A 22,965-nucleotide genomic window follows, 5' to 3' on the forward strand; every position below is an offset into this window, starting at 1 on the left:
GTGTGTGTGTGTTTGTGTGTGTGTGTGTAGTTTAATGGTTCTAAAAACACATAGGGTACTTTCAGGGTTCTAAACATGCATAGAAGGTACATTCAAGGTTTATACACACCTTACACACCTATTTTCCTATTTTCCAATGCTGTCTCTTTCCATCTATCTTCCCTTTCCTCCTATTGTCTGTTTCTTTATCTTCCTCCCTCTCTCTGTCTCTCCCTCGCTCCCTCGCTCTCTCTCTCTGTCTCTCTCTCTCCCTTTCACTCTGTCTCTCTCTCTCTCTCTGCATCTCTCACTGCGAGTATTTAACCCAAGGATCAAGGATAATTTGTCATTCATCATGTAACATGTTGAGCGAAAGTTCTCAGGATCAGAGAATGCATTAGCTAAAAACACAATCTAATAAATTAAAATCAATAAATAAGTAAGCAGTATTAAAAATACTAGAGACACTAGCAATACTAAGACAGCAGCATTGAAGTAGTCTTTACCAGCCCCTTAACTGAGCAGCAATATTGTTTTTTTATTTTTGATGTTTAATGCCTGGAGTGGGAATTCATGAATAGTTTTATTGCCTACTCCCCTCTCTTCTTTCCTCACTCCTTGCTCTCTCCTCCCCCCCTCCATCCCCCCTTCCCTCTCTCTCTCTCTCTCTCTCTCTCTCTCTCTCTCTCTCTCTCTGCTAGCTGGCGGAGCTGAAGAAGCAGTCGGAGGAGCTCTCGGGGACGGCGGAGGCGGGAGAGGAGACGCGTAGGAAGATGCAGCGCGAGCTGGAGAACGCCCTGCAGAGGGAGCGGACGAAGGAGGAGGAGAAGGAACGCGTGGAGCGCCAGAGGGAGCGGCTGAGGGAGGAGATCGAGGACATGACCCTCGCCCTGCAGCGGGAGAGACAGAACTGCGCCGCCCTGGAGAAGAGGCAGAAGAAGTTTGACCAGGTGAGGAGGGAGAGAGAGAGAGAGAGAGAGAGAGAGAGAGAGAGAATAGTATGGAGATAGTCAGGAGTCAAGTGGATGAAGGGACAAGCGGTGGTAATGTCAGAGATCCACAAGTGTCAGTTTTGTTCTCTTGCACATCTCAGTCATCACAGACTTGTATTTTTTAACATAGAGTTAGTTAACAAGAGTAGAATGAGTGTATTATGAAACTCTAACTTGAACTATACAACTTAGGATATAACATTGTGGACGAAATAAGTAGCTAGTGTGGTGCAGTACTCAGTACTGCTGACATATACTGTATCTATAAGTATAGTACAGTATATATACTCTTTTGATCCCGTGAGGGAAATTTGGTCTCTGCATTTATCCCAATCCTTGAATTAGTGAAACACACTCAGCACACAGTGAACACACAGTGAGGTGAAACACACACTAATCCCGGCGCAGTGAGCTGCCTGCTGCAACAGCGGTGCTCGGGGAGCAGTGAGGGGTTAGGTGCCTTGCTCAAGGGCACTTCAGCCGTGCCTACTGGTCGGGGTTCGGCAACCCTCCGCTTACAAGTCCGAAGCGCTAACCAGTAGGCCACGGCTGCCCTAGACCTGTATGTTCTGAATGGCATCTTAGTTAGGTGGGTCCTCCGTTGTCCAACACTCTGATGTGTAGTGGACAGGGCTGGAGTGAGATAGAAGAGTGTATTGAAGGAGAAAGACAATGAAATTGAGTAGCAACTAGCCAGCGTGTGTGTGTGTGTGTGTGTGTGTGTGTTATACTTGACCCCTGACCTTTGCCTTTGTGCCCTGCGGTCAGTGTCTAGCGGAGGAGAAGTCGGTGAGCGCCCGCCTGGCGGAGGAGCGCGACCGCGCGGAGGCGGAGAGCCGTGAGAAGGAGACGCGCTTCCTGTCGGTGTCGCGCTCGCTGCAGGAGGCCGCTGAGCAGAGGGACGAGCTGGAGCGAGTCAACAAGCAGCAGCGCCTGGACATGGAGCAGCTGGTCAACCAGCAGGACGACGTGGGCAAGAACGTACGTCTGCACGTGCACGCACGTGTCTCTTTGTGTGTGTGTGTGTGTGTGTGTGTGTGTGTGTGTGTGTGTGTGTGTGTTTGGCTTAGGAAATAAATGATATTATTTAGTAAAATGTTATTATTATATATGATATGTGCTTATGTATTCGTATGTCTTTATTGTTTCTATCATGTTTTTCTCTCCTCTGATTGTCTCTTGTTCCCCTTCTGTCTTCTCTAATGGTCCACTCTATCATCTCCTCTTCTCCTGCATCCCTCTATCCCCTCCTCTCTCCTCTCCTTTATCATCTCCCTCCTCTTCTGTCCTTCTCCAATCCCCTCCTCTGTCCTCTCCCCACTCCTCTTCTTCACTTCCTCCTCCTCCTCCTCCTCCTCCTCCTCCTCCTCCTCCTCCTCAGGTGCATGAGTTGGAGCGCTGCCGGCGCTCGCTGGAGTCGGAGGCGCAGACGCTGCGGGAGCAGACGCAGGAGCTGGAGGAGGAGCTGGCCGAGGCGGAGAACGCCCGTCTGCGGCTGGAGGTCACCCTGCAGGCCCTGCGCGCCCAGTTCGAGAGGGAGATCAGCGCCGCCGAGGAGAAGGGAGAGGAGAAGAGACGCGCGCTCAACAAACAGGTAGAGAGGAGAAGAGAGGAGACGCATGCTCAACAAACAGGTAGAGAGGAGAAGAGAGGAGACGCATGCTCAACAAACAGGTAGAGAGGAGACGCACGCTCAACAAACAGGTAGAGAGGAGAGGAGACGCGCGCTCAACAAACAGGTAGAGAGGAGAGGAGACGCGCGCTCAACAAACAGGTAGAGAGGAGAAGAGAGGAGACGCATGCTCAACAAACAGGTAGAGAGGAGAGGAGACGCGCGCTCAACAAACAGGTAGAGAGGAGAGGAGACGTGCGCTCAACAAACAGGTAGAGAGGAGAAGAGAGGAGACGCATGCTCAACAAACAGGTAGAGAGGAGAGGAGACGCGCGCTCAACAAACAGGTAGAGAGGAGAGGCACGCTCAACAAACAGGTAGAGAGGAGACGCGCGCTCAACAAACAGGTAGAGAGGAGAGGAGACGCATGCTCAACAAACAGGTAGAGAGGAGAGGAGACGCGCGCTCAACAAACAGGTAGAGAGGAGAGGAGACGCATGCTCAACAAACAGGTAGAGAGGAGACGCGCGCTCAACAAACAGGTAGAGAGGAGAGGAGACGCGCGCTCAACAAACAGGTAGAGAGGAGAGGCACGCTCAACAAACAGGTAGAGAGGAGACGCGCGCTCAACAAACAGGTAGAGAGGAGAGGAGACGCATGCTCAACAAACAGGTAGAGAGGAGAGGAGACGCGCGCTCAACAAACAGGTAGAGAGGAGAGGAGACGCATGCTCAACAAACAGGTAGAGAGGAGAGGAGACGCGCGCTCAACAAACAGGTAGAGAGGAGAGGAGACGCGCGCTCAACAAACAGGTAGAGAGGAGAGGAGACGCGCGCTCAACAAACAGGTAGAGAGGAGAGGCACGCTCAACAAACAGGTAGAGAGGAGACGCGCGCTCAACAAACAGGTAGAGAGGAGAGGAGACGCATGCTCAACAAACAGGTAGAGAGGAGACGCGCGCTCAACAAACAGGTAGAGAGGAGAGGAGACGCGCGCTCAACAAACAGGTAGAGAGGAGACACACGCTCAACAAACAGGTAGAGAGGAGACGCATGCTCAACAAACAGGTAGAGAGGAGAGGAGACGCGCGCTCAACAAACAGGTAGAGAGGAGACGCACGCTCAACAAACAGGTAGAGAGGAGACGCATGCTCAACAAACAGTGTCTCAATGTCCAGGTAACGGAGATGAAATGAGAGAGGCCCAGAGAGGCACAGGAAAACAGACTTAAGAGCAGGGTTGTGCAAAATTCCAGAATTGAATTGAAACTGGTTCTTAAATTCAATCCTTGAATTTCACTTGCATTTCAATTGAGGTAGCAAACAGGAAGCAGATTTGCACAACCCTGCTAAAGAGAAGTATTATTATTATATTAGAGGAATGACACACTAGATAAACTAGGTGTAAGTAGGAGAAGATATGGGACCTTAAAAAGCATCAAAAGGAAAAAAGGGTGGAATGCCCGCACACTTGCTCCCATCAGGAATTTTTAATGACTTTCACCAGTGACCTTAAAAAGCATACCCCCATCCTCTTTTCCTGCCTCTTCCTCCCTTGTTCTTTTTTTCTGTCTCTCCCCCTGCACCCCCCCCCCTCTGTGACCCCCTTATCACCTCCTCCTCTCCTCTTTTCCTGCCTCTCTCCCTCGTTCTTTCTTATCACCTCCTCCTCCCCTCCTCAGGTGCGTGAGCTGGAGGTGCAGCTGGAGGAGGAGCGGACCCAGAGGGCTCAGGCCCAGACCACCAAGAAGCAGCTGGAGGCTGAGCTGCAGGAGGCGGAGGCTCAGGTGGAGACAGCCAATAGGGGACGGGAGGAGGGCCTGAGACAACTCCGCCGCCTACAGGTAACACCACTGCACCTGTGTGGGAGAGAATGAAAGATCAGAGGATGTGTTTGTGTCTGTGTGTGTGTGTGTGTGTAAATATGCATATTTGTGCTCTCCCCTCCAGGCTCAGATGAAGGAGATTCTGCGCGAGCTGGATGAGTCTAAACTGTCTCGTGACGAAGTCCTCGCCCAATCAAAAGACAGTGACAAGCGCTTGCAGACTCTGGAGGCTGAGCTGGCTCAACTTACTGAGGTGTGTGTGTGTGTGTGTGTGTGTGTGTGTAAACCAGCAGGCACTTTATTTGGAGTGTAAATGTAGTGAATCAGCACTTTGAGTATTACTGCTTTATCATTAAAGTGTGTGAGTGTGCGTTTGTGTGTGTGTGTGTGTGTGTGTGTGTGTGTGTGTGTGTGTGTGTGTGTTCCCTGCAGGAATTGGCTATTTCAGAGAGAGTGAAGAGGCAGGCCCAGCAGGAGAGAGATGAGATGGCAGATGAACTCCTCAACGGCAGCACTGAAAAGTTAGTACTCCCCCGTGGGATTGTTTGTGTGTGTGTGTCTGTGTGTGTGTGTGTTTGTATGTGTGTTTGAATTGCATAAATACTTGTGTGTGTGTGTGTGTGTATGTGTGCGTGTGTGTGTGTGGATATATATGTATATGTGTATGTATATAATGTGTGTGTGTGTGTGTAAAGGTCTGCATTAAGTGATGAGAAGAGGCGTTTGGAAGCCAGAGTGACCCAGCTGGAAGAGGAGTTGGAAGAGGAGCAGAGCAACGCAGAGCTGCTGGCCGAGAGACAAAGGAAGACCACACTACAGGTACACTACACACTACACACTACACATGCATACTACACTACAGGTACACTACACACTACACACTACACATGCATACTACACTACAGGTACACTACACACTACACATGTATACTACACTACAGGTACACTACACACTACACATGCATACTACACTACAGGTACACTGCACACTACACACTACACATGCATACTACACAACAGGTACACTGCATACTACACATGCATTCTACACTACAGGTACACTGCACACTACGCATGCATACTACACAACAAGTACACTACACACTACACATGCATACTACACTACAGGTACACTACACACTACACACTACACATGCATACTACACTACAGGTACACTGCACACTACACACTACACATGGATACTACACTACAGGTACACTGCATACTACACATGCATACTACACTACAGATACACTGCACACTATGCATGCATACTACACTACAGGTACACTGCACACTACACACTACACATGCATACCACACTACAGGTACACTACACACTACACATGGATACTACACTACAGGTACACTGCATACTACACTACAGGTACACTGCACACTACACATGCATACTAAACTTTACAGAGACTGTTGTAGGTATATTACATATTACATATATATACTACGTACTATACAGTAAATGTACTATAAATCTCACTATCGAGGACCACTCTGCCATCATGCTGTATGGTGTATATTACACATGCATGCTGAACCATGGCGTAATCATGGATAATGAGTCTGTGTGTGTGTGTGTGTGTGTGTGTGTGTGGTCAGGTGGAGACGATGACAGTGCAGCTGGCGGGCGAGCGAACGCTGGTGCAGAAGGCTGAGGGGGCGCGTGATGCGTTCGAGCGCCAGAACAAAGAGCTGAAGTCGCGTCTGGGCGAGATGGAGGGAGCCGTCAAGGGCAAACACCGCCTCAGCGTCGCCGCCCTAGAGGCCAAGGTGGACGCCATGGAGGAACAGCTGGAGCAGGAGAGACAGTAAGCAGACCCACTGTACACCTCTCTCTGTGTGTGTGTGTGTGTGTGGGGGGGGCAGTAAGCAGACCCACTGCACACCTCTCTGTGTGTGTGTGTGTGTGTGGGGGGGGGGCAGTAAGCAGACCCACTGCACACCTCTCTGTGTGTGTGTGTGTTTGTGGGGGGGGGGGGAGGGGGGGCAGTAAGCAGACCCACTGCACACCTCTCTGTGTGTGTGGGGGGGGGGGGCAGTAAGCAGACCCACTGCACACCTCTCTGTGTGTGTGTGTGGGGGGGGGGGGGGGGGGGCAGTAAGCAGACCCACTGCACACCTCTCTGTGTTTGTGTGTGTGTGTGGGGGGGGGGCAGTAATCAAACCCACTGCACACCTCTGTGTGTGTGTGTGTGGGGGGGGGGGCAGTAAGCAGACCCACTGCACACCTATCTGTGGGGAGGGACAACAGCACAGTTTCACACAGAACTTACTCCCTTACCAAACCTCATTGCTGTCTAGCAGGTACCATCACACCGGTGTGGCGAGAATGTTTAAAATGAGCATTCTAAAGAACATCTGGGTTCATCAAATTCAACATGGTATTTTAGAACCTTAAATTGTTGCGGAACATAATCTGTTAGAATGTTCAAAAAATTCCCTGCTGAAGGGTTAACTCAGACATTGTGCAGTGGTTCATGTCCTATTATTGCATGTAAATACTTTTATGCTTAGTTAAATCTGTCTCTATGGTGTGGACTTTTAGTTTGTAAATTAAAAAGGCTTACTCGGGATAAAGGCTTTTGTATTTTAGTCCAAGAAGAGTGCCTTGAATCCTTTTTTCCTTGAATGTTTGTTTCGCTGACCAAAGAGCACCTTCATCATATACTGTTGAACTTCAGAGCACTTTGGACTTTTTCTTCCTGACATTTCACAGCTGTTGAAAAGGCAAGGCTCAGAGTCCCATGTGTGAAGCAGAAGGTGCTGTTCCGTGCCGTGCGTTATTGTACAGGGCTGTTCTGGGCTGCTTTTGGTCTGAGTCTGTGTCTGTGTCTGATCTGATCGTCCGGTCTGATCGTCCGGTCTGTCCCTCCTGTCTCCTCTCTGCAGAGAGCGAGCGATGGCCAACAAACTGGTGCGCAAGACGGAGAAGAAGCTCAAGGAGGTGATGATGCAGGCCGAGGACGAGAGGAGACACGCAGACCAGTACAGAGAGCAGGTAGGCCACACACACACACACACACACACACACACTCTACTGTACTGTAGAGGGGGGACACACAGAGCAGGTAGACCTCTCACACACACACGCACACACACACACAGTCACACATACACACACACACACACACACACACACACTACTGTAGAGAGAGGACAGGTAGCACTGAACTCTTCTGGCTGACCCTGAACTGTGTTCTTTACTCAACTGATATTCTTTATATATTTCTCCTCCCTCTCTTCCTCCCTCTCCTCCTCACTTCTACCTCTACCTTTTCTACTTCACACTTGTTCCTCTCATCACCTCCATCTCTCTCTCTCTTTCTCTCTCTCTTTCTCTCTTTCTCTTTTTGTCTCTCTGCACCCCCTCCCCAGCTGGATAAGTCGATGGTGCGTCTGCGTCAGCTGAAGCGTCAGCTGGAGGAGGTGGAGGAGGACAACTCGCGCTCCAACGCCCAGCGCAGGAAACTCCAGCGCGAACTAGAGGAGATGAGTGACAGCAGCCAGACCATGACTAGAGAGATCACCACGCTACGTAGCCAGCTCAGGTACACACACACACACACACACACTGGACCTTGACCCCGAGAGATCACCTCGCTGCGCAGCCAGCTCAGGTACACACGCACACACACACACACACACACACACCCGACCATGACCTGAGAAATCACCTCGCTACGCAGCCAGCTCAGGTACACACACACACACACATACACACAAACACACACACACACCTGACCATGACCTGAGAAATCACCTCGCTACTCAACCAGCTCAGTTTCACACACACACACACACACACACACATACACACACACACACACACACCTAGCCATGACTCGAGAGATCACCTTGCTATGCAGCCAGCTCAGATACTTGAGCAGACATACCAAACTAATCAACTAGCTCATGGATGGAGTTATCGATTCAGTTTTTCTTGCGATTAATCACAGAATTTCTATAGTTAATCACATATTTTATCACATGATTAAAATTCTATTATTTTAAATTTCTAAACATTCCAGAAGTCCATATTAACAACGTAAAGCCATTTTACCAGTGTATCTTGATTGGGAATCAAATGAAAGCAAAGAAAGTTACTTTATGAACTTAACTTTAAGACATTTGATTATTTCAAATACATTTTCAAAAAATGTGCATCGGGCCTGAAGTAACACATTGTATTCTTCAGAAATATAGCTGATATAAACTGAAATAAATGCTACAGCACAAGTGCATGCACAAAATGTACACACATAAAGGGCATAACAAACAAAAAATACTCCATATAGCCTACAGTATATTCATTATCTTTAGAGTTCAGTTGAAAATAAGGAACTTTTCATATTGAGAAATATGCTAAAGTGCGTGCAAAATGTTGGCCTACAGCACATTTCAGTGAAGTGCTAACAGAAATATTCAAAGTTCACTCTTGCTAACAGAAATAGCCTAGTCCATTAACTATGTTCAGTTCACGTGTAACAGTGTAGGAGTGTAAACAATGTTTACCTCGTAGATTATAGCTTAAACTTGAAGTGCTTTCTGATATTTTAATTTCATGTGGACTGAGCCAACACCGGAGCCGAGATGAGTGCACTGTCACTTGCCACGCACATCAGCGCCGAAGTTTTTAACTGGCAAACACTGGATGAACAATGGATTGTATAGAGTGGCGCCGACAAAATAGAACTGAGTCGTAATTTTGGCGATGGCAAAATGCGATGCTGGTGTGCAGAGTTGTATTGAGAAGAACAACAGAATCTAATGTAGGAAGTCGAGTGTGCCGCACTCATGTCACTCGTGAGTTAAGAACTGCGTTGGTGTTTATTATCTCCATAACTTATCTCCATGACTACAGGAGGAGGAGGGCTAGGCAGAAGCCTACTACGAAGTGTCTGTGACAGTTTGAGAACAAGAAACATCAAATGTGGTGCATCAAAGGATCAAAATAGTAGTAGCCAAATGGGATTGTTGACAACAGAGCAAGTGACGATGTAAAATAATAAAATGATGGCGCGTGATTAATGCGATTAAAACGTGTTATGCGTGGTCCTTAATCGCATCGTGATTAACACGTTAACAGTGACAGCCCTAATGTTTTGTTGAACATGAAGTCAAAAAAAATATCCATCTCAACTTTAGATCAAGCCAATGAACAGAGGCCAATGAATAGAGGCCAATGGCCAAAGAAATATCCATCTCAACTTTAGATCAAGCCAATGAACAGAGGCCAATGAACAGAGGCCAATGGACAAAGAGGAAAGGAGACACAATCTCTTTATCTGTTTATTTCATGAACATTTATTTTTCACTTTATTTACTCACATTATCATTTGTTATTATTTACTTACATTATTGTTTATTTACTGTGAGAATGTGAGTTGTGTGTGTAATCATCAAGAGTTGTGTGTGTCCATGTTTAGGTGTTGGTATAACTGTGTGTGATAACATTTGTGTGTGTGTGCATCTGTGTTATTCATCCACCCATCCATGTCTGATATCATTATGTCCATGTGTGTGATAACATTTGTGTGTGTGTGTGTGTGTGTGTGTGTGTGTGTGTGTGTGTGTGTGTGTGTGTGTGTGTGTGTGTGTGTGTGTGTGTGTGTGTGTGTGTGTGTGTGTGTTTCATCCACTCATCCATGTCTGACATCATTATGTCCATGTGTGTCTCTCGACTCAACTCAGCGTGCCAGAATGGAGACCTGAAATGTAGGTCTGTATGTGTGAGTGTGTTTGTGTGTGTGTGTCTGTGTGTATGAGAGAGACCCACCTTTATGTGTCTGGTGATTTGAATGTGATTGGGTATTTACAATCTGGGTCTGTTGGTTCCTATTGGCCAGGTGAATGTCTCAGAATACAGCTGACTCTCGATTGGATGTGGCCTAGACTGGCTCTAATCTGGTAATCGGCTCTCTCTAATTTGTCCAGGGCCTCATCTGGCTCTAATCTAGCCCTATACTGCCTCTAATCTAGCCCTAGACTGGCTCTAATCTAGCCCTAGACTGAGTCTAATCCAGCCCTAGACTGACTCTAATCTAGCCCTAGACTGACTCTAATCCAGCCCTAGACTGGCTCTAATCTAGCCCTAGACTGGCCATGATCAGGCCACGGTTTGGTGCAAGTCCTTCCCAGGGTCAGCTGTTATTGGGATCTGTGCTGTTTCCTGGCAAACTGTGTCTACTCCTAACACTCTTACCTGAAGCCTCATCACATCGCTGTCAAGTCAAGTCAAGTCAACTTTATTTATAGAGCACATTTCATACACAGAGGTCATTCAATGTGCTTTACATAAACAAAAGCAAACAGGAATAGTACATAAAAGCATAAAAGGGCAATACTTTAAAAGTGTTTAAAAAGTAATTATTTAAAAAACAACATAGAAACAATTAAAATTTTAGCTGAAAGACTTTCCCAGATTTAGAAATGTAAAAAATAAGTGATAAGTTAGCAGAAAGCATCTGATAAAATGTTGGTCTTAAAGGGACACCAGGCAAGCCTAATGCTTTTTCTCTACGAAACTGCCCCTCGGTCGGTCTGAAGCTCTTTTCCTTTTCTTTGCGTCTTCCGTCAAGGGTTTTCACTGCTTCTCCGCCGGCTCTGCCATTATACACACGTTTGCAACAATCGCTAGCGTTTCGTTAGCCTGCCTCTGTGCTGGAAACTGATCCTGCTTCGGTCGGCGGGTAGGATACACCGAACTTGCAAGTGGGATATTCTTCCTACAGGCAGTAGGGGCGGGCGAGAGAGCCTTCATTCGCCCCGTAATGAGTCATTTAACCATATACCGACTTACGAAGATGATTAATTAACACGAAAACGTTGCCTGGTGTCCCTTTAAGTCTAGATTTCATCTTGAGCTGTGTGTTAGTCAAATCAAGTTATTCGAGTTAGCAAGTCAGGTGAAGACAGCAACTGAGCACAAGTAGCCTGCATGATGTAATCAGTTAACCCAGACCAAGATTAAGTCCACATATGTGAATGGTAGGGAAAGTAAGAGCTCAATCTGGGTCTCCAGTCCATGCGAACAGAACTAGCCCTGATCTGAGACTCTGACTCTGCTAAAAAGCAGCAACATTGAGAGGATCTCCCCACAGCTCTCCTCTCTTCTCCTCTCCTTTCCTCTCTTCTGCTCTCCTCTCCTCTCCTGCTTTCTTCTCCTCTCCTCCTGCTTCACAGCCTGCCCTTTTGCAATCAATTCCAAAATAATCCAATGCTGTAATCAGTGGTTTCCTCTCCTTGTGAGTTTGATTGTGAAGCAGCTGCTTTTATCCCACCAATAGTAATCCCTGTATAGTGATTAGACTATAGATGTAGGTTATACTGTAGTTGTCATACAGTTATTGTTGTTTCACAGCTACTGTCGCTCAAAATAGGCTTGTTACTCAGTAGGCTAAGTTGTTTACTCAGTAGGCTAAGTTGTTTACTTGTTTAATAGTTCCTCCAGTTGATTTTAACTGTATAAATGGCCCTTTATATCTGATGGATGTGATTTACGAGGGCATCTCCTGTGACTCCTCTAACTGTACATTGTCGTTCTTTCCCTCCATCTCAGACGCGCTGCCCTGCCCCTCTCCATGCGTGCCGGACGGCGTGCACTGGTGGACGACCTCTCTCTGGAGAACTCTGACTCGGAAGAGCCCCCCGCCTCCCCCACCCCGTCCACGGGCCCCCCAGGAACCCCCACACCCTCAGAGCACAGCCTGGGGCCCCCGCCCCCCTACACCGTCAACGACGCCGAGTGAGAGAGGCAGGCCCACCTCCACAGTGCCAGGCCCCGCTGCAGGACAGAAGCGAACCGAACCCTGCAGCAGCCTGCACGTCACCAGAGGCAAAGCCGCAGTCAGACGGACGTCAAAGGCCAATCAACAAAAGAAGAACCCAATTCGGATTCAAAAACAGGCGCAAGATTAATTGGTGGCAGTGTAAAATAATGACATGACAAAAAGAACTACAATTTGACTTCTTGGGGGACTACACCTCCCAGAGGAACCTAATAAAGCCCGGTGGTAATGCAGTGCATTAGGCGCCCAGTGGCAGCACGGAGACAGCTTCTCTACCTAAGCGCTTGTTCAGTCCTACTAAGCGTCTCTAAGGGCAATCTGCATGTTTATTAAGGCAATCAGCTGTACAAGTGATAACATGGTCATACTTCATCTTAAAAAAAGAGTCCAGGGTCACGTGAAAGCAGGCTGCCCTCTCAGTATTACGTGTTCACCGCGGGCCTGAGAAATGAGTCATTTATCTACCTGAACCTGTACCTTTTCTCTTTCTCACTTTCATAGAACTATGCGTCTTCTTGACGCCTATCAGTTAGATGAAGAAGCAGAAGGAATTTTCTGTTTTAAAAATTCCACTGAAGTATTTATGAGCAGGATCGAAATCAATTTGTACGAAAATTTTATTTGGAAACCTGAAACGCACATGTACGGTATTATAAGCCATAATGCACTGGCACTGCATATTGGTGCAAATGTAGGTCAGCTGAGTGAGTATGTGAGAAAGAGAAATAAGAACACGTTTACTGTGATAAAGTTATATGCATAAACCAATAACAAAGCCAAGAGTTACTTTATAAGAACATATTCTGGTAATATTGAGCCTAAGTCAACTCTGGAACTACAGTATATATAGATGACCATATGGCTTCCCTCGAGCGCTTTCATGTCGAGCATATAAACTTGTTTCTGCTGTCTTCACCCAGTGACCACGGTAACGCATACTGAGGCCTCGTCCATTAGATAGGATAGGAAGACTAGGTACTGTAGAGGGACAGGTCATATAGATAGATCTCTAGCTAGATTAGTTCCTTAACATATGTCTTAACATAACCGCCTCTCATTCGGGCAGGCAGGATCAATGTCATTCATACGTCAGTCAGTCTGTGGTTTTCTAACCCAAGGTACAATGTGTGTATTTATTTATGCTTTCTGTTCTTCTGTGTCTCTGTGGGCTGTGCTGACGTCCTCTAGCATAAGATCTGCCCGAAGTGTGCTGCTCTAGCTTATCCTCCAGGGCGGCGCTGTTAGATGCTGCTGTCTGGGGTAGAGACAGGAGGGAGAGGGCAGTAGAATCCTATCAGGCTGGGGGTCACAGAGCAGCTCGGTGGGGATTCGGCTCAGCACAGGTGTGTGGTGAGGCAGGTGAGGTGACCCTGGGGAGGTGAGGGGTCTCTGCTAGTAGGTAGGGAGGGAGGCACCCAGCCTGAGAGACTGATTATCAGCAGGAGATGATGACCAGGATACGGAGAGCAGCTGACTCCGGAACTGATATGGCTCAGATCAGGGCCACAAGATCCGGATCCAATGCAGTTCAGATCATGCAGACATACATGTAACCAGATGTTAGGGCCCATACATGTAACCAGATGTTAGGGCCCATACATGTAACCAGATGTTAGGGCCCATACATGTAACCAGATGTTAAGGGCCACGTCCGTCCCAGACTCCATTCAGACGTGGCCCAGATGTGGGCATAAGGTATGAGCTACACCAGGCGCTTAACTGAAGCGTTCCGTTCGCGACGCGTAAAATCCATTTTAGATGAATGGTCTATTTTTGTTCGAACGTACGCCCCACTGTCACGTCTGGTGTAGCCACTTCCATTGATTATAATGGAAGCTAATTGTTGCAGCAGACGCAACGCGAACGGAGCGCTTCAGTTACGCGCCTGGTGTTGCTCAGCCCTAAGGCTCCCCAGAGTCAGCTGCTCTTTGTTGTAGGTCAGTTTAAGTCTCACACTGCTGTGAGATGAGGGTTTGTGTGGATCGAAAATCTAAATGTCAAAATAAAGGTCTGAATCTTTTAATAATCTGTATCAGAGACTGCTAGCCATTCTCATTACAACCATATCATAAATGTAAAGGTCTTGTTCTTCTTATCAAACGGACGTAATGTATAATGTAATTTTTTTAATGATGTAAAATATTTATGGAGTAAAGCTTTTGTGGTTTTGTTTTGTTTTACCAAATATCAGGCGCATGGATGAGAAAAAGGGACAAACAGATAGACGACGGTAGGATAGACTAGCGACTGTAGACTAGTGTGGCATTACTGGAGATGTATAGAAGAAAGATTCTAGTTCCCATTTTGGAACATCCTTTGCTCTTTCCATGCAAAAGCCCCCTTGTTTTTACCAAGTGTTTTCATAGAGGTCACAAAGATCCTCAGTGCTCATTTCCTGCCTCGATGAACCCTGAATGGTGCCCCTCTCTGAGCCGGAGAGATAGAGTAGCTTTATATATGTAGGTTAGTGACGAATGTTTAGTACTTTATGCCCAGCAGAGAAGGAGAGTAAGAAAGACCCACGTCCCTGATTGTGTAAAGTTAGAAGGGATAAGACTGTTCTTGGCACATTAATGCAATGTGTTAGCTTTAACTGGTGACAAGAAGTCCTGATTGTGTTATCAGTCCAAGCAGGCTGGCCTCCCGCTAGCCCCTGTCCATGGCTCTACGCCTCTCGATTGTCATTCCTATCCATTTACTCGGTCCTTGAAGCTGTAGCATTTTATTCCTTTTACATGAAGTCACAACATATCAGACAGTGCTTCATCAAGAGTGACTCTCTTGTCAGCTTGTTTCCTTTATTATTAATTAGATTAATTGAATGGTTCTCCCTGAAGACAGCCCTTCATATCTTTAGGCAGGGGACAGTCAGGGCCATGTGTGTGTGCTGGCCAAGGCTAAGAGTGGTCTGTTTCACTTCAAATTCCATTAAAACTGTTCAACTGCAGTTGCCTCGAGTTGATATGAGCCTGACCTTTGACCCCTGGCTCAGTGTGTCTGGGGGACGAACACAGTAGTGTCACAATAGTCTCAGAAGGAGCCTTATAGGCCAGCATCACATCATAGGCCCAGGACTGGTCACTGCCACAAGGCACTTTGTGAGTGTAGACAGTTCCCCCTAATGAGAGGAGGATGAAGTGCATTAATTGATCTCTACTGTAAAGCTTTGCACTAAAACAAGTGAAAGTGTTGTGGCAACGCTTCTGTAACCTTTTCCTGTGTCTTATGTTTTAATGTTATCCTGCTTTACTTTGTACAGCCCGGCCCAGTTCTTACTTTGTGTCAAGAATGTCTGATCGCTGAAATGGACACTCGTCTTACACACTCATGGACAGTGGAGCAGCCCTGGTATGGGTCAGCTTCATTGGCGTTCGATCACTGGTTTATAATGCAGTGTACCATGATGTAATACTCTGATTAAAAGTTTTTTCTCTGATTTGGTCTGTGTTTGTAATTTGGTGTGTACAATATGGCTTTGTTTTATAGTTAGATGCAGTCCGTGGTTGCAGTGAAAGGCTGTTAATATTTGAGCTCAATGTTGAGTGGCTGGAGTTTTTTATGTCTTGGTATTGAATCTGTGTTTCTCATAGTTCATCACTTTAGAGTTAAAGGGCTGAAAAGAAATGTGCTGAATTAGACAAAGAGTGTGATTAGAACCGGACCTTTAACTAAGCCATCAGAGCAGCTAAGCCACTGGTTTGACTGTAAAGGTTAGGATTACGTTTGACTAAGGGGTAGAGTTAGTCAAGTAAACAGGTTTGACTGTAAGGGTTAGAGTTAGTCAAGTAAACAGGTTTGACTGTAAGGGTTAGAGTTAGTCAAGTAAACAGGTTTGACTGTAAGGGTTAGAGTTAGTCAAGTAAACAGGTTTGACTGTAAGGGTTAGAGTTAGTCAAGTAAACAGGTTTGACTGTGAGGGGTTAGTGTTAGTCAAGTAAACAGGTTTGACTCTAAGGGGTAGAGTTAGTCAAGTAAACAGGTTTGACTCTAAGGGGTTAGTGTTAGTCAAGTAAACAGGTGTGACTGTAACGGAGTACACTAAACATACCGATGAAACATGCACCTCATGTACTGTATGTCATGAATAAATATAAACAACAGTGGGATAATACATTTATTCAAATATATAAACCCAATAAATAACTTAACCAAGTTGTCTGCTTTATAGTGCACTTTAAGGCGACACTGGAGGAAGATAGGCCACAGACACATACCCAGACATGACGCATGTCCAATTGCACATAGAACACCGAGCCGTGCTAATGGAGCTCAATGATACCTCAATACATGACATTTCTTGTTTCACTCATATTTCCTTTAAAACTTCACAAATTCGAGAAGACAAGTTTGCTACATAAAAAAAACACTACAGAAATTAAATTACATTTAACATGTACAATTACAATCACATTTAAAACTGGTCTTTCTCCAGTTCATAATCACTCAAGTTCATAATCACTCAAACTTTACACTGCAAAATCAGAACTTTATCAATCCTAACTAAAATGCAAATGTTTAGCTGTGCTAAATATGTGAGGCTAAGTGAAAACCACAGGAGCTTTTCGTTAGATTTATGCTCATCTCCTCCTCCATGATGTCACTAAATAAGTCATCATTGAGGGGTGGGGTTGCAACCTGACAAGGCCGTGGTTGTGATGGAGGGGCGGGGAATGACACTGCCACACCCACAAAGGGAGTTGAACAATGAAGAGAACAGCTACTGGACCACAAAGAGGCGTGGTCATTCTGCAGGCACAAGCTCTGCACACCTGGGAGGGGACCACGAGCAGAGTCTGTGAGTGAGATGGCCAGTGCAGCCGATGCCCCTGATCTGTGGAGGTGTTCAGAACAAGAAGGATATCCCGCTACTTGAATGCATGTAGCACTTGCCTCTGTGGCCGTGTGTTGTGGCTGAGGGACGTCACCTGGCACTGCTGACCTTAAGCCGGACAGGACTTCTACACAGCCCGCAATGTAGTCCCACTGTGTTGAAACTTCGTCTCTTGACTGTGAAAGTGATTGACTGTCTGAATTGTATGGTTCAGCCAGCGTAGTAGCCCTGGTGTCTGGAGGTGGTTTTGAGGCCTCTTTGGGCTTGTCTACCCAGAATTCCTCACCAGGGAGGCTGCTCAGACTTGAGCTCAGGGTTGCCCCCTGGTCTTTGATGGTTACATTTCGAGAAGAGCAGATTTCATCATAGTTGTAGCCTTGATCTTGGGTATCACTGAAAGGATGGTAGCCATCATGGTGGTCCACATGAAGCTCTTTATATGGGAGATGTCTTTTCTCTGGCTCACCGTCATAGCCTTCTGTACCCTCTCCACATGTCAGCAAATAGTTTAAGTGATGCAGAGGGCCCCTGGGTCTGGTGATGTCCATGCCTCCGGCACCATAGAGGTTATCAGACCTGTCCTCAGGGTCATGGGTCAGACTGGCCCTCTGGAGGTCTCGTTTCTGTGTCTCCTCACCTTTAAAGATGTCAGCTGTGTGAGCGCTACTGTTACTCCCAGTGGTTAAGTATGAGTCTTCATCTTGTACCCCATAAATGCTGACTTGTTGCTTTATAATGCAGCCATTGCTCTGAGTACTTGGAATTGTGCCGCCATCTTGGACCCTGAAGGGTGACCCTCTATCAAAATAAGAACTCCAGGGAGTTGCCATGGTGATCTGTGAGTCTTGGGCATCCTGTTGGTCACTTCTCTCCTCCTCAGAGTCAAAGAGGTCCAGGTTGCCACTGATGTCCATCTGAAGGTCACCAGGGTATAGGCTGGGCTGTTGATAGGGGGTCCGATCTGAGCCTGTGAACATCTGGATCCCAAAATCCCAGGTGTTCAGAGAGAGGGGAGGGATGTTCGGCGAGGATGACCCAAAGTCACACATCGCCCCGTCCAGGCTGGGCTGAAGAAGAAGCTCTTCTGACACGTCTGGAGATTTGGGGGTGAGTGGACGTGAACTTGTACTCTGAAAGTTACTTGTGCTGTCCAGCCACTGGGAGAGGTCATCCACCTCTAGCATGTTTGTCAAGTGGGGCGAACTACCTAGACCAGTCAAAGCAGAATCACAGTGGGTATCTTCACAGGATGTGTCGGACGGATGTGCTAAGGTGTGATCTGATGGCTGGCAGTCTGTGAGTGTTTGGTCATGTGACATAGTTCCACCTACAGTTGTAGTACAATGAGGGGCTGTCAGACTTTGACTGCTATAGTGAATGCCAGGGGGATGGTCTGGAAGGACTGTCTCCTCTTCTGTAGTGTCAGTGCGAGTATCCAGGACCCACAGGTCAGCAGCTGTCTTGGGGTGACTGACACCATCTCCTCTCTGTGGTGAGGAAACTGAGATGTCTGGTGGAGATAAAGAACACATAAAAAGCTCAGTCCCTGAAATTAGTTTTATGAAATTATTTTGAGAAATTATTTTGAGAAATGGGGTGGACAGTACCTGCTTTGGATGCTTCAGGTGAGTGGTTATTGGTTGGCTGGGAAGGAGAAAGGGAATCTGACTGGTTGTTTGATGAAGAAAACAGGGCAGAGGACAGCTGGTGATTGGCTGCTTCAATGTCAGCAAACTTCCTGTGAAGAGTGCACATCTTGTAACTTCCTGTGAAGTGAGCGCATTCCACAGCACTAATGTCGTATAGGCCTTAAAGGAATTATCCGGAGTAAAATGCACTTTAGATCGATTTACGGATGATTGGGGGTACATACGTTGAGTTGACATCAAAATCATGTCATTCGGATGTGTTTTGAGAAAGTTCGATTGTACCGTTTTCAGTCACAACTCGTAGCCTGGAAGTGAGCAGGGCATTTCAATTTCGCCGCTACAAAATGCTATTTTTATACCTCTTCTACAGTTCCAAACAACATAACACTTACGTGGTAGTGAGTAGAGGGTCCCTAAAGCCAAACCGAAGTATCCCAAAGTGTGTTGTAACACGCTCTGGAAATTCACAATTGCGTCGCCGTTTAAAAAAAAAAAAAAACATAGTCCAGTATTTCTTTCGAAATTGAAATGAAGTTGTATGGACTGGACTATGTTTTTTTTTTATTTTTTAAACGCGACGAAATTGTGAATTTCCAAAGCGTGTTACAACACACTCAGCAATAAGACTCCTACAGCAAAGATGGCAACATTTCCGGAAAGGTACTGGCTTGATGAAATTCATTCTGGACTCTCTATTCGACCACATAAAGACCTCGGGATACTTCGGTTTGGCTTTAGGGACCCTCTACTCACTACCACATAAGTGTTATGTTGTTTGGAACTGTAGAAGAGGTATAAAAATAGCGTTTTGTAGCGGCGAAATTGAAATGCCCTGCTCACTTCCAGGCTACGAGTTGTGACTGAAAACGGTACAATCGAACTTTCTCAAAACACATCCGAATGACATGATTTTGATGTCAACTCAACGTATGTACCCCCAATCATTCGTAAATCGATCTAAAGTGCATTTTACTCCGGATAATTCCTTTAAGTAATTTGTTCATGAACGTTTCATCTAAACTAACATTCTACATCAAAGAGGCAAGTTGGACTTAAGGTGAGATGTCTCCCATGTACCTCTCCCCTTCTCTCTTCCTGTCCTATATATCTTTACCTTTGGATCATGTTGTGGAGGAACCTGCGGTGGTTGACCTGTCTTTTGGAAGGTCGGTTCTTCCGAGGCTTCTGCAGAGTCCGCATCATGTGACATGCTGCCGAGGTCACAAAGGTGAAAAGGTCACGGCCCCAGGGCCCCCCATGCTCAATGGCAGGATCAAAGTTCATACTGCGGTATGAACGCATGGCTATCAAGGGGTCAAAAAAGAGGTCTGTTAGAAAAGACAGGAAGAAAAGATGTGCCTGTGACCTTATGCAGTGGGTATGTGCACGTGTGTAAGATGATCAAGAATTCAAGTGTGGCAAATATGTTTATAATGAAATATATTTCAATTGAAATTTTTCAAATGCCATTTCCAAAGTTGGAAGTTTGGAGTGACAGCTGCATAATAGTTGTCAGCCAACACCTACACAAGCTAGTCGGATAGCATGACTTGATAGCAGCATAAGCATATGTTTTCACTGAAGGGTGCTTGATTAAAGTGTTTTTTTAATCATTACATTATGATAAGCTCTATTAAAATGCCCAGCTTATGTGTGAGTGTGTGTGTATGTGTGTGTGTTTCCAGCATTATGTATCATTAAATATGGATTTACACCGGATAAAAATAATGATAATTCTTAGTTCATCTAAGAATTGGCACAAAATGATGCTAGCAATATGCTTATTAGATCTATTCTGATGCATGCATCCCACTTTAAAATATGCAAAGTTAGTTAAGTTCTTGTTTCCTATATGTAAACATACAGATGTGGACATATTCTGCATTATGATTCAGCATGCAGCAACACAATACTAGGCAGGTACATTTGTAGGCAAGGGTCTCTAAGGGAAATGCTGAAGCCAATCCAATCCCAGTCAAGCAAAATGCCTGTTGCCAACACAATACAATATAATGTATTTTATATTTACATTGCACATGCACACATATTTCTCAAAATAACTTACCCGTGTTGACTGTATCCTGTGGTTCTTGCCCAGAGGGATGCTGTCCTGTTAAAATACCCAAATCATTCAGTCTACAAGAACTTGTTCCAGTTCAGCTCAAGATAAAAAAAACTTTATTCTCATGTAAAAAAGAGAAAATGCTCATCCACCTTTCCTATCTGTGTGTATGGATGCATGCATGGCTGGATGGAGGCATCAAGCAATGTCAATGAACGCAAGTGACAGAGAGAGAATGACAGGAGAGAAAGAGAGAGAGAGAGAGAGAGAGAGAGGAGAAACAGAATGGTGAATATGAGAGGAGAGAGAGGGAGAATGAGAGGTAGGGGTGGTCTTGGTTGGGAGTGGGGGGTGTTATTGATGGTTAATAGAAGGACCTCTCTGTGGACTGTGCTTCAATAAAGAATGGAGCTCACAATGGTGGCGGGTGGCAGGGGAAGTGGGAGAGGAGGTTAAGGCAGAAAAGGTGGCAATTAAAGGGAAGTCAACTGGCCATACACGAGTGGGCAGCCACTGCATTGTCAGAGTTCTAAAGACCGCTTGTTAAACAGAGGTGCTCTGAAGCGCACCAGTCGAGACGTTAACGGCATTAACGAGTCCTTAATTGATCAACTTAAACTCTGGCCCTAATTAGCGCATTCTCCCACCGGAGAGCTCACCCAGTTGCTACACACAAATTGCCCCGGTGTCACGCCACAAGTCCCATCTGTGCAAGGATGTGGTGGAGAATTAGCTTTGTATCGCCTCAGAGGAGCTGTTGAGATGAAAGTCTCATCAACGTCACAAAGCAGACCTGTCACAGGCAGAAAGGTCGCCAGACCTCAGATTTACCTCCAACCTGGGATTATTATTTCTTCATGCAATGAAGACATCTGTTCTTCACCTTCTCAAATCAACTGTAAGAAGTTTAATTAAAGACTATTCATATGTATCATGTATATATAGCTCATTCCAGTTAAAAAAGATATATGTCATTTGATGCCACATCCCTTCAGAAGCAGCTGGTAAGACTCAGACCAAATGTCACCATCAGCTACAATCATTTGCTCTGGGACCAAATGATTCATATTTATGAGGGGGAAAAAACATTTACAGCAGTGTGTGCACACTTGTTCAGACTAATATTGTTCTAGAGATATTCAAAGAGATATTTCAACACAAAAGGCTAGACACACCAGTGTCTTGTAAATGTGTTATAGAACAGGGTTGGTTGTGACCGAACCACCTTCTGACTGAGGAAGCAACCTGAGAACCACTGCTGAATAGAAAATGATTTCCACAGAAACCGCATCATTTAATCATATAATGCACAATGGCAGAGGCCACATGCAATGCCTTCACAGACCACCAGTGGGCCTCTGGTTGAAAACCCTAAGATAAACCAAAGTCCTTTTAGGCAAGTCCCTCCACTCGGCGGCCATTTGACAACGCTTTTTGGGCACTCGTAGGGCATCCATTTCGGCACCACATGATTTGCTCAATGTATTCACATGTGGGATATGTGGGAAATGTGTAGACAACGGCCATATTGGCGTGACAAACTAGCCCCATTCATTTCTATGGAGTATTTTTTGAGTGCTGTGTCTCCACATTAGAAAGTCTCTGGATAAACCCATTGAGGCATTGTTTTTGCTTGCCTCCAATCCCCCATGGTGCGCCCTCATGTGGCCATGGAGTGTATGACAGAGGGCAGTCGGTAACCCAAGGAGCGAGGAGTGGCCTCTGGTGCACTATATTTACCCAGAACACACATGTGCTCACACAGCTGCCTTGGCCTGAAGGAGCAGCCACCACTAAACACATAACATCTTCCTCTATGAGACACTCTGGATGTGTGTGTGACTGTGAGCGTGTACACAAGTGTGTGTGAGCTTGTGTGAATGACTGTTGGCACACTGTCACACATGGTGTCACGCAGGTGTTTTATCGGTGAGTTGCACAGGTGTTTTATCAGTGTAATGTGTTTATTAAGAGTATGCTGATGCCTTGTATCATGAATCGTGTATCCTTCTATGTAATACTCTTAATAATCTAATAATCAATCACTCAATACTGCTTTAATATCACAGCAGTTAACACAGTCGTAGTGTAGCCTAGATTATGTCTGTTGACATAAAATGTATTCATATTTTTACTTGAGTGACAGTTTGTTGCAGAATGCCACTGTTAGATTATTTGACCTAAAAGCAGTTACTGTGTCCCTGAGTGGG

At 46.0% G+C, this 22,965-nt stretch overlaps 1 protein-coding gene across 3 annotated transcripts in view; it reads left to right on the forward strand.

The window, feature by feature from the left end:
- myh14 (myosin, heavy chain 14, non-muscle) overlaps nt 1-15,649 on the forward strand; it is a 54,132-nt gene extending 38,483 nt beyond the window's left edge. The window contains exons 32-43 of one of the 3 annotated variants that reach the window (XM_076280094.1): nt 681-929; nt 1,740-1,952; nt 2,353-2,565; nt 4,264-4,425; nt 4,532-4,660; nt 4,840-4,928; nt 5,103-5,226; nt 6,026-6,234; nt 7,316-7,424; nt 7,802-7,974; nt 10,118-10,141; nt 11,985-15,649. In XM_076280094.1, the coding sequence (XP_076136209.1) occupies nt 681-929; nt 1,740-1,952; nt 2,353-2,565; nt 4,264-4,425; nt 4,532-4,660; nt 4,840-4,928; nt 5,103-5,226; nt 6,026-6,234; nt 7,316-7,424; nt 7,802-7,974; nt 10,118-10,141; nt 11,985-12,174 (1,884 nt within the window). In that variant the 3' untranslated portion in view covers nt 12,175-15,649. Of the gene's footprint in view, nt 1-680; nt 930-1,739; nt 1,953-2,352; nt 2,566-4,263; nt 4,426-4,531; nt 4,661-4,839; nt 4,929-5,102; nt 5,227-6,025; nt 6,235-7,315; nt 7,425-7,801; nt 7,975-10,117; nt 10,146-11,984 lie in introns of all 3 variants that reach the window. The other 2 variants (XM_076280096.1, XM_076280095.1) reach the window with 2 other exon arrangements.
- The last annotated feature ends 7,316 nt before the right edge of the window (nt 15,650-22,965 follow it).

This window comes from Alosa pseudoharengus, unplaced genomic scaffold (genome assembly GCF_046254945.1).
Source record: "Alosa pseudoharengus isolate Yale_2024_CS ecotype anadromous, Long Island Sound unplaced genomic scaffold, YU_APseudo_1.1 YU_APseudo_1.1_scf_12, whole genome shotgun sequence".
Lineage (NCBI taxonomy): Eukaryota > Metazoa > Chordata > Actinopteri > Clupeiformes > Clupeidae > Alosa > Alosa pseudoharengus.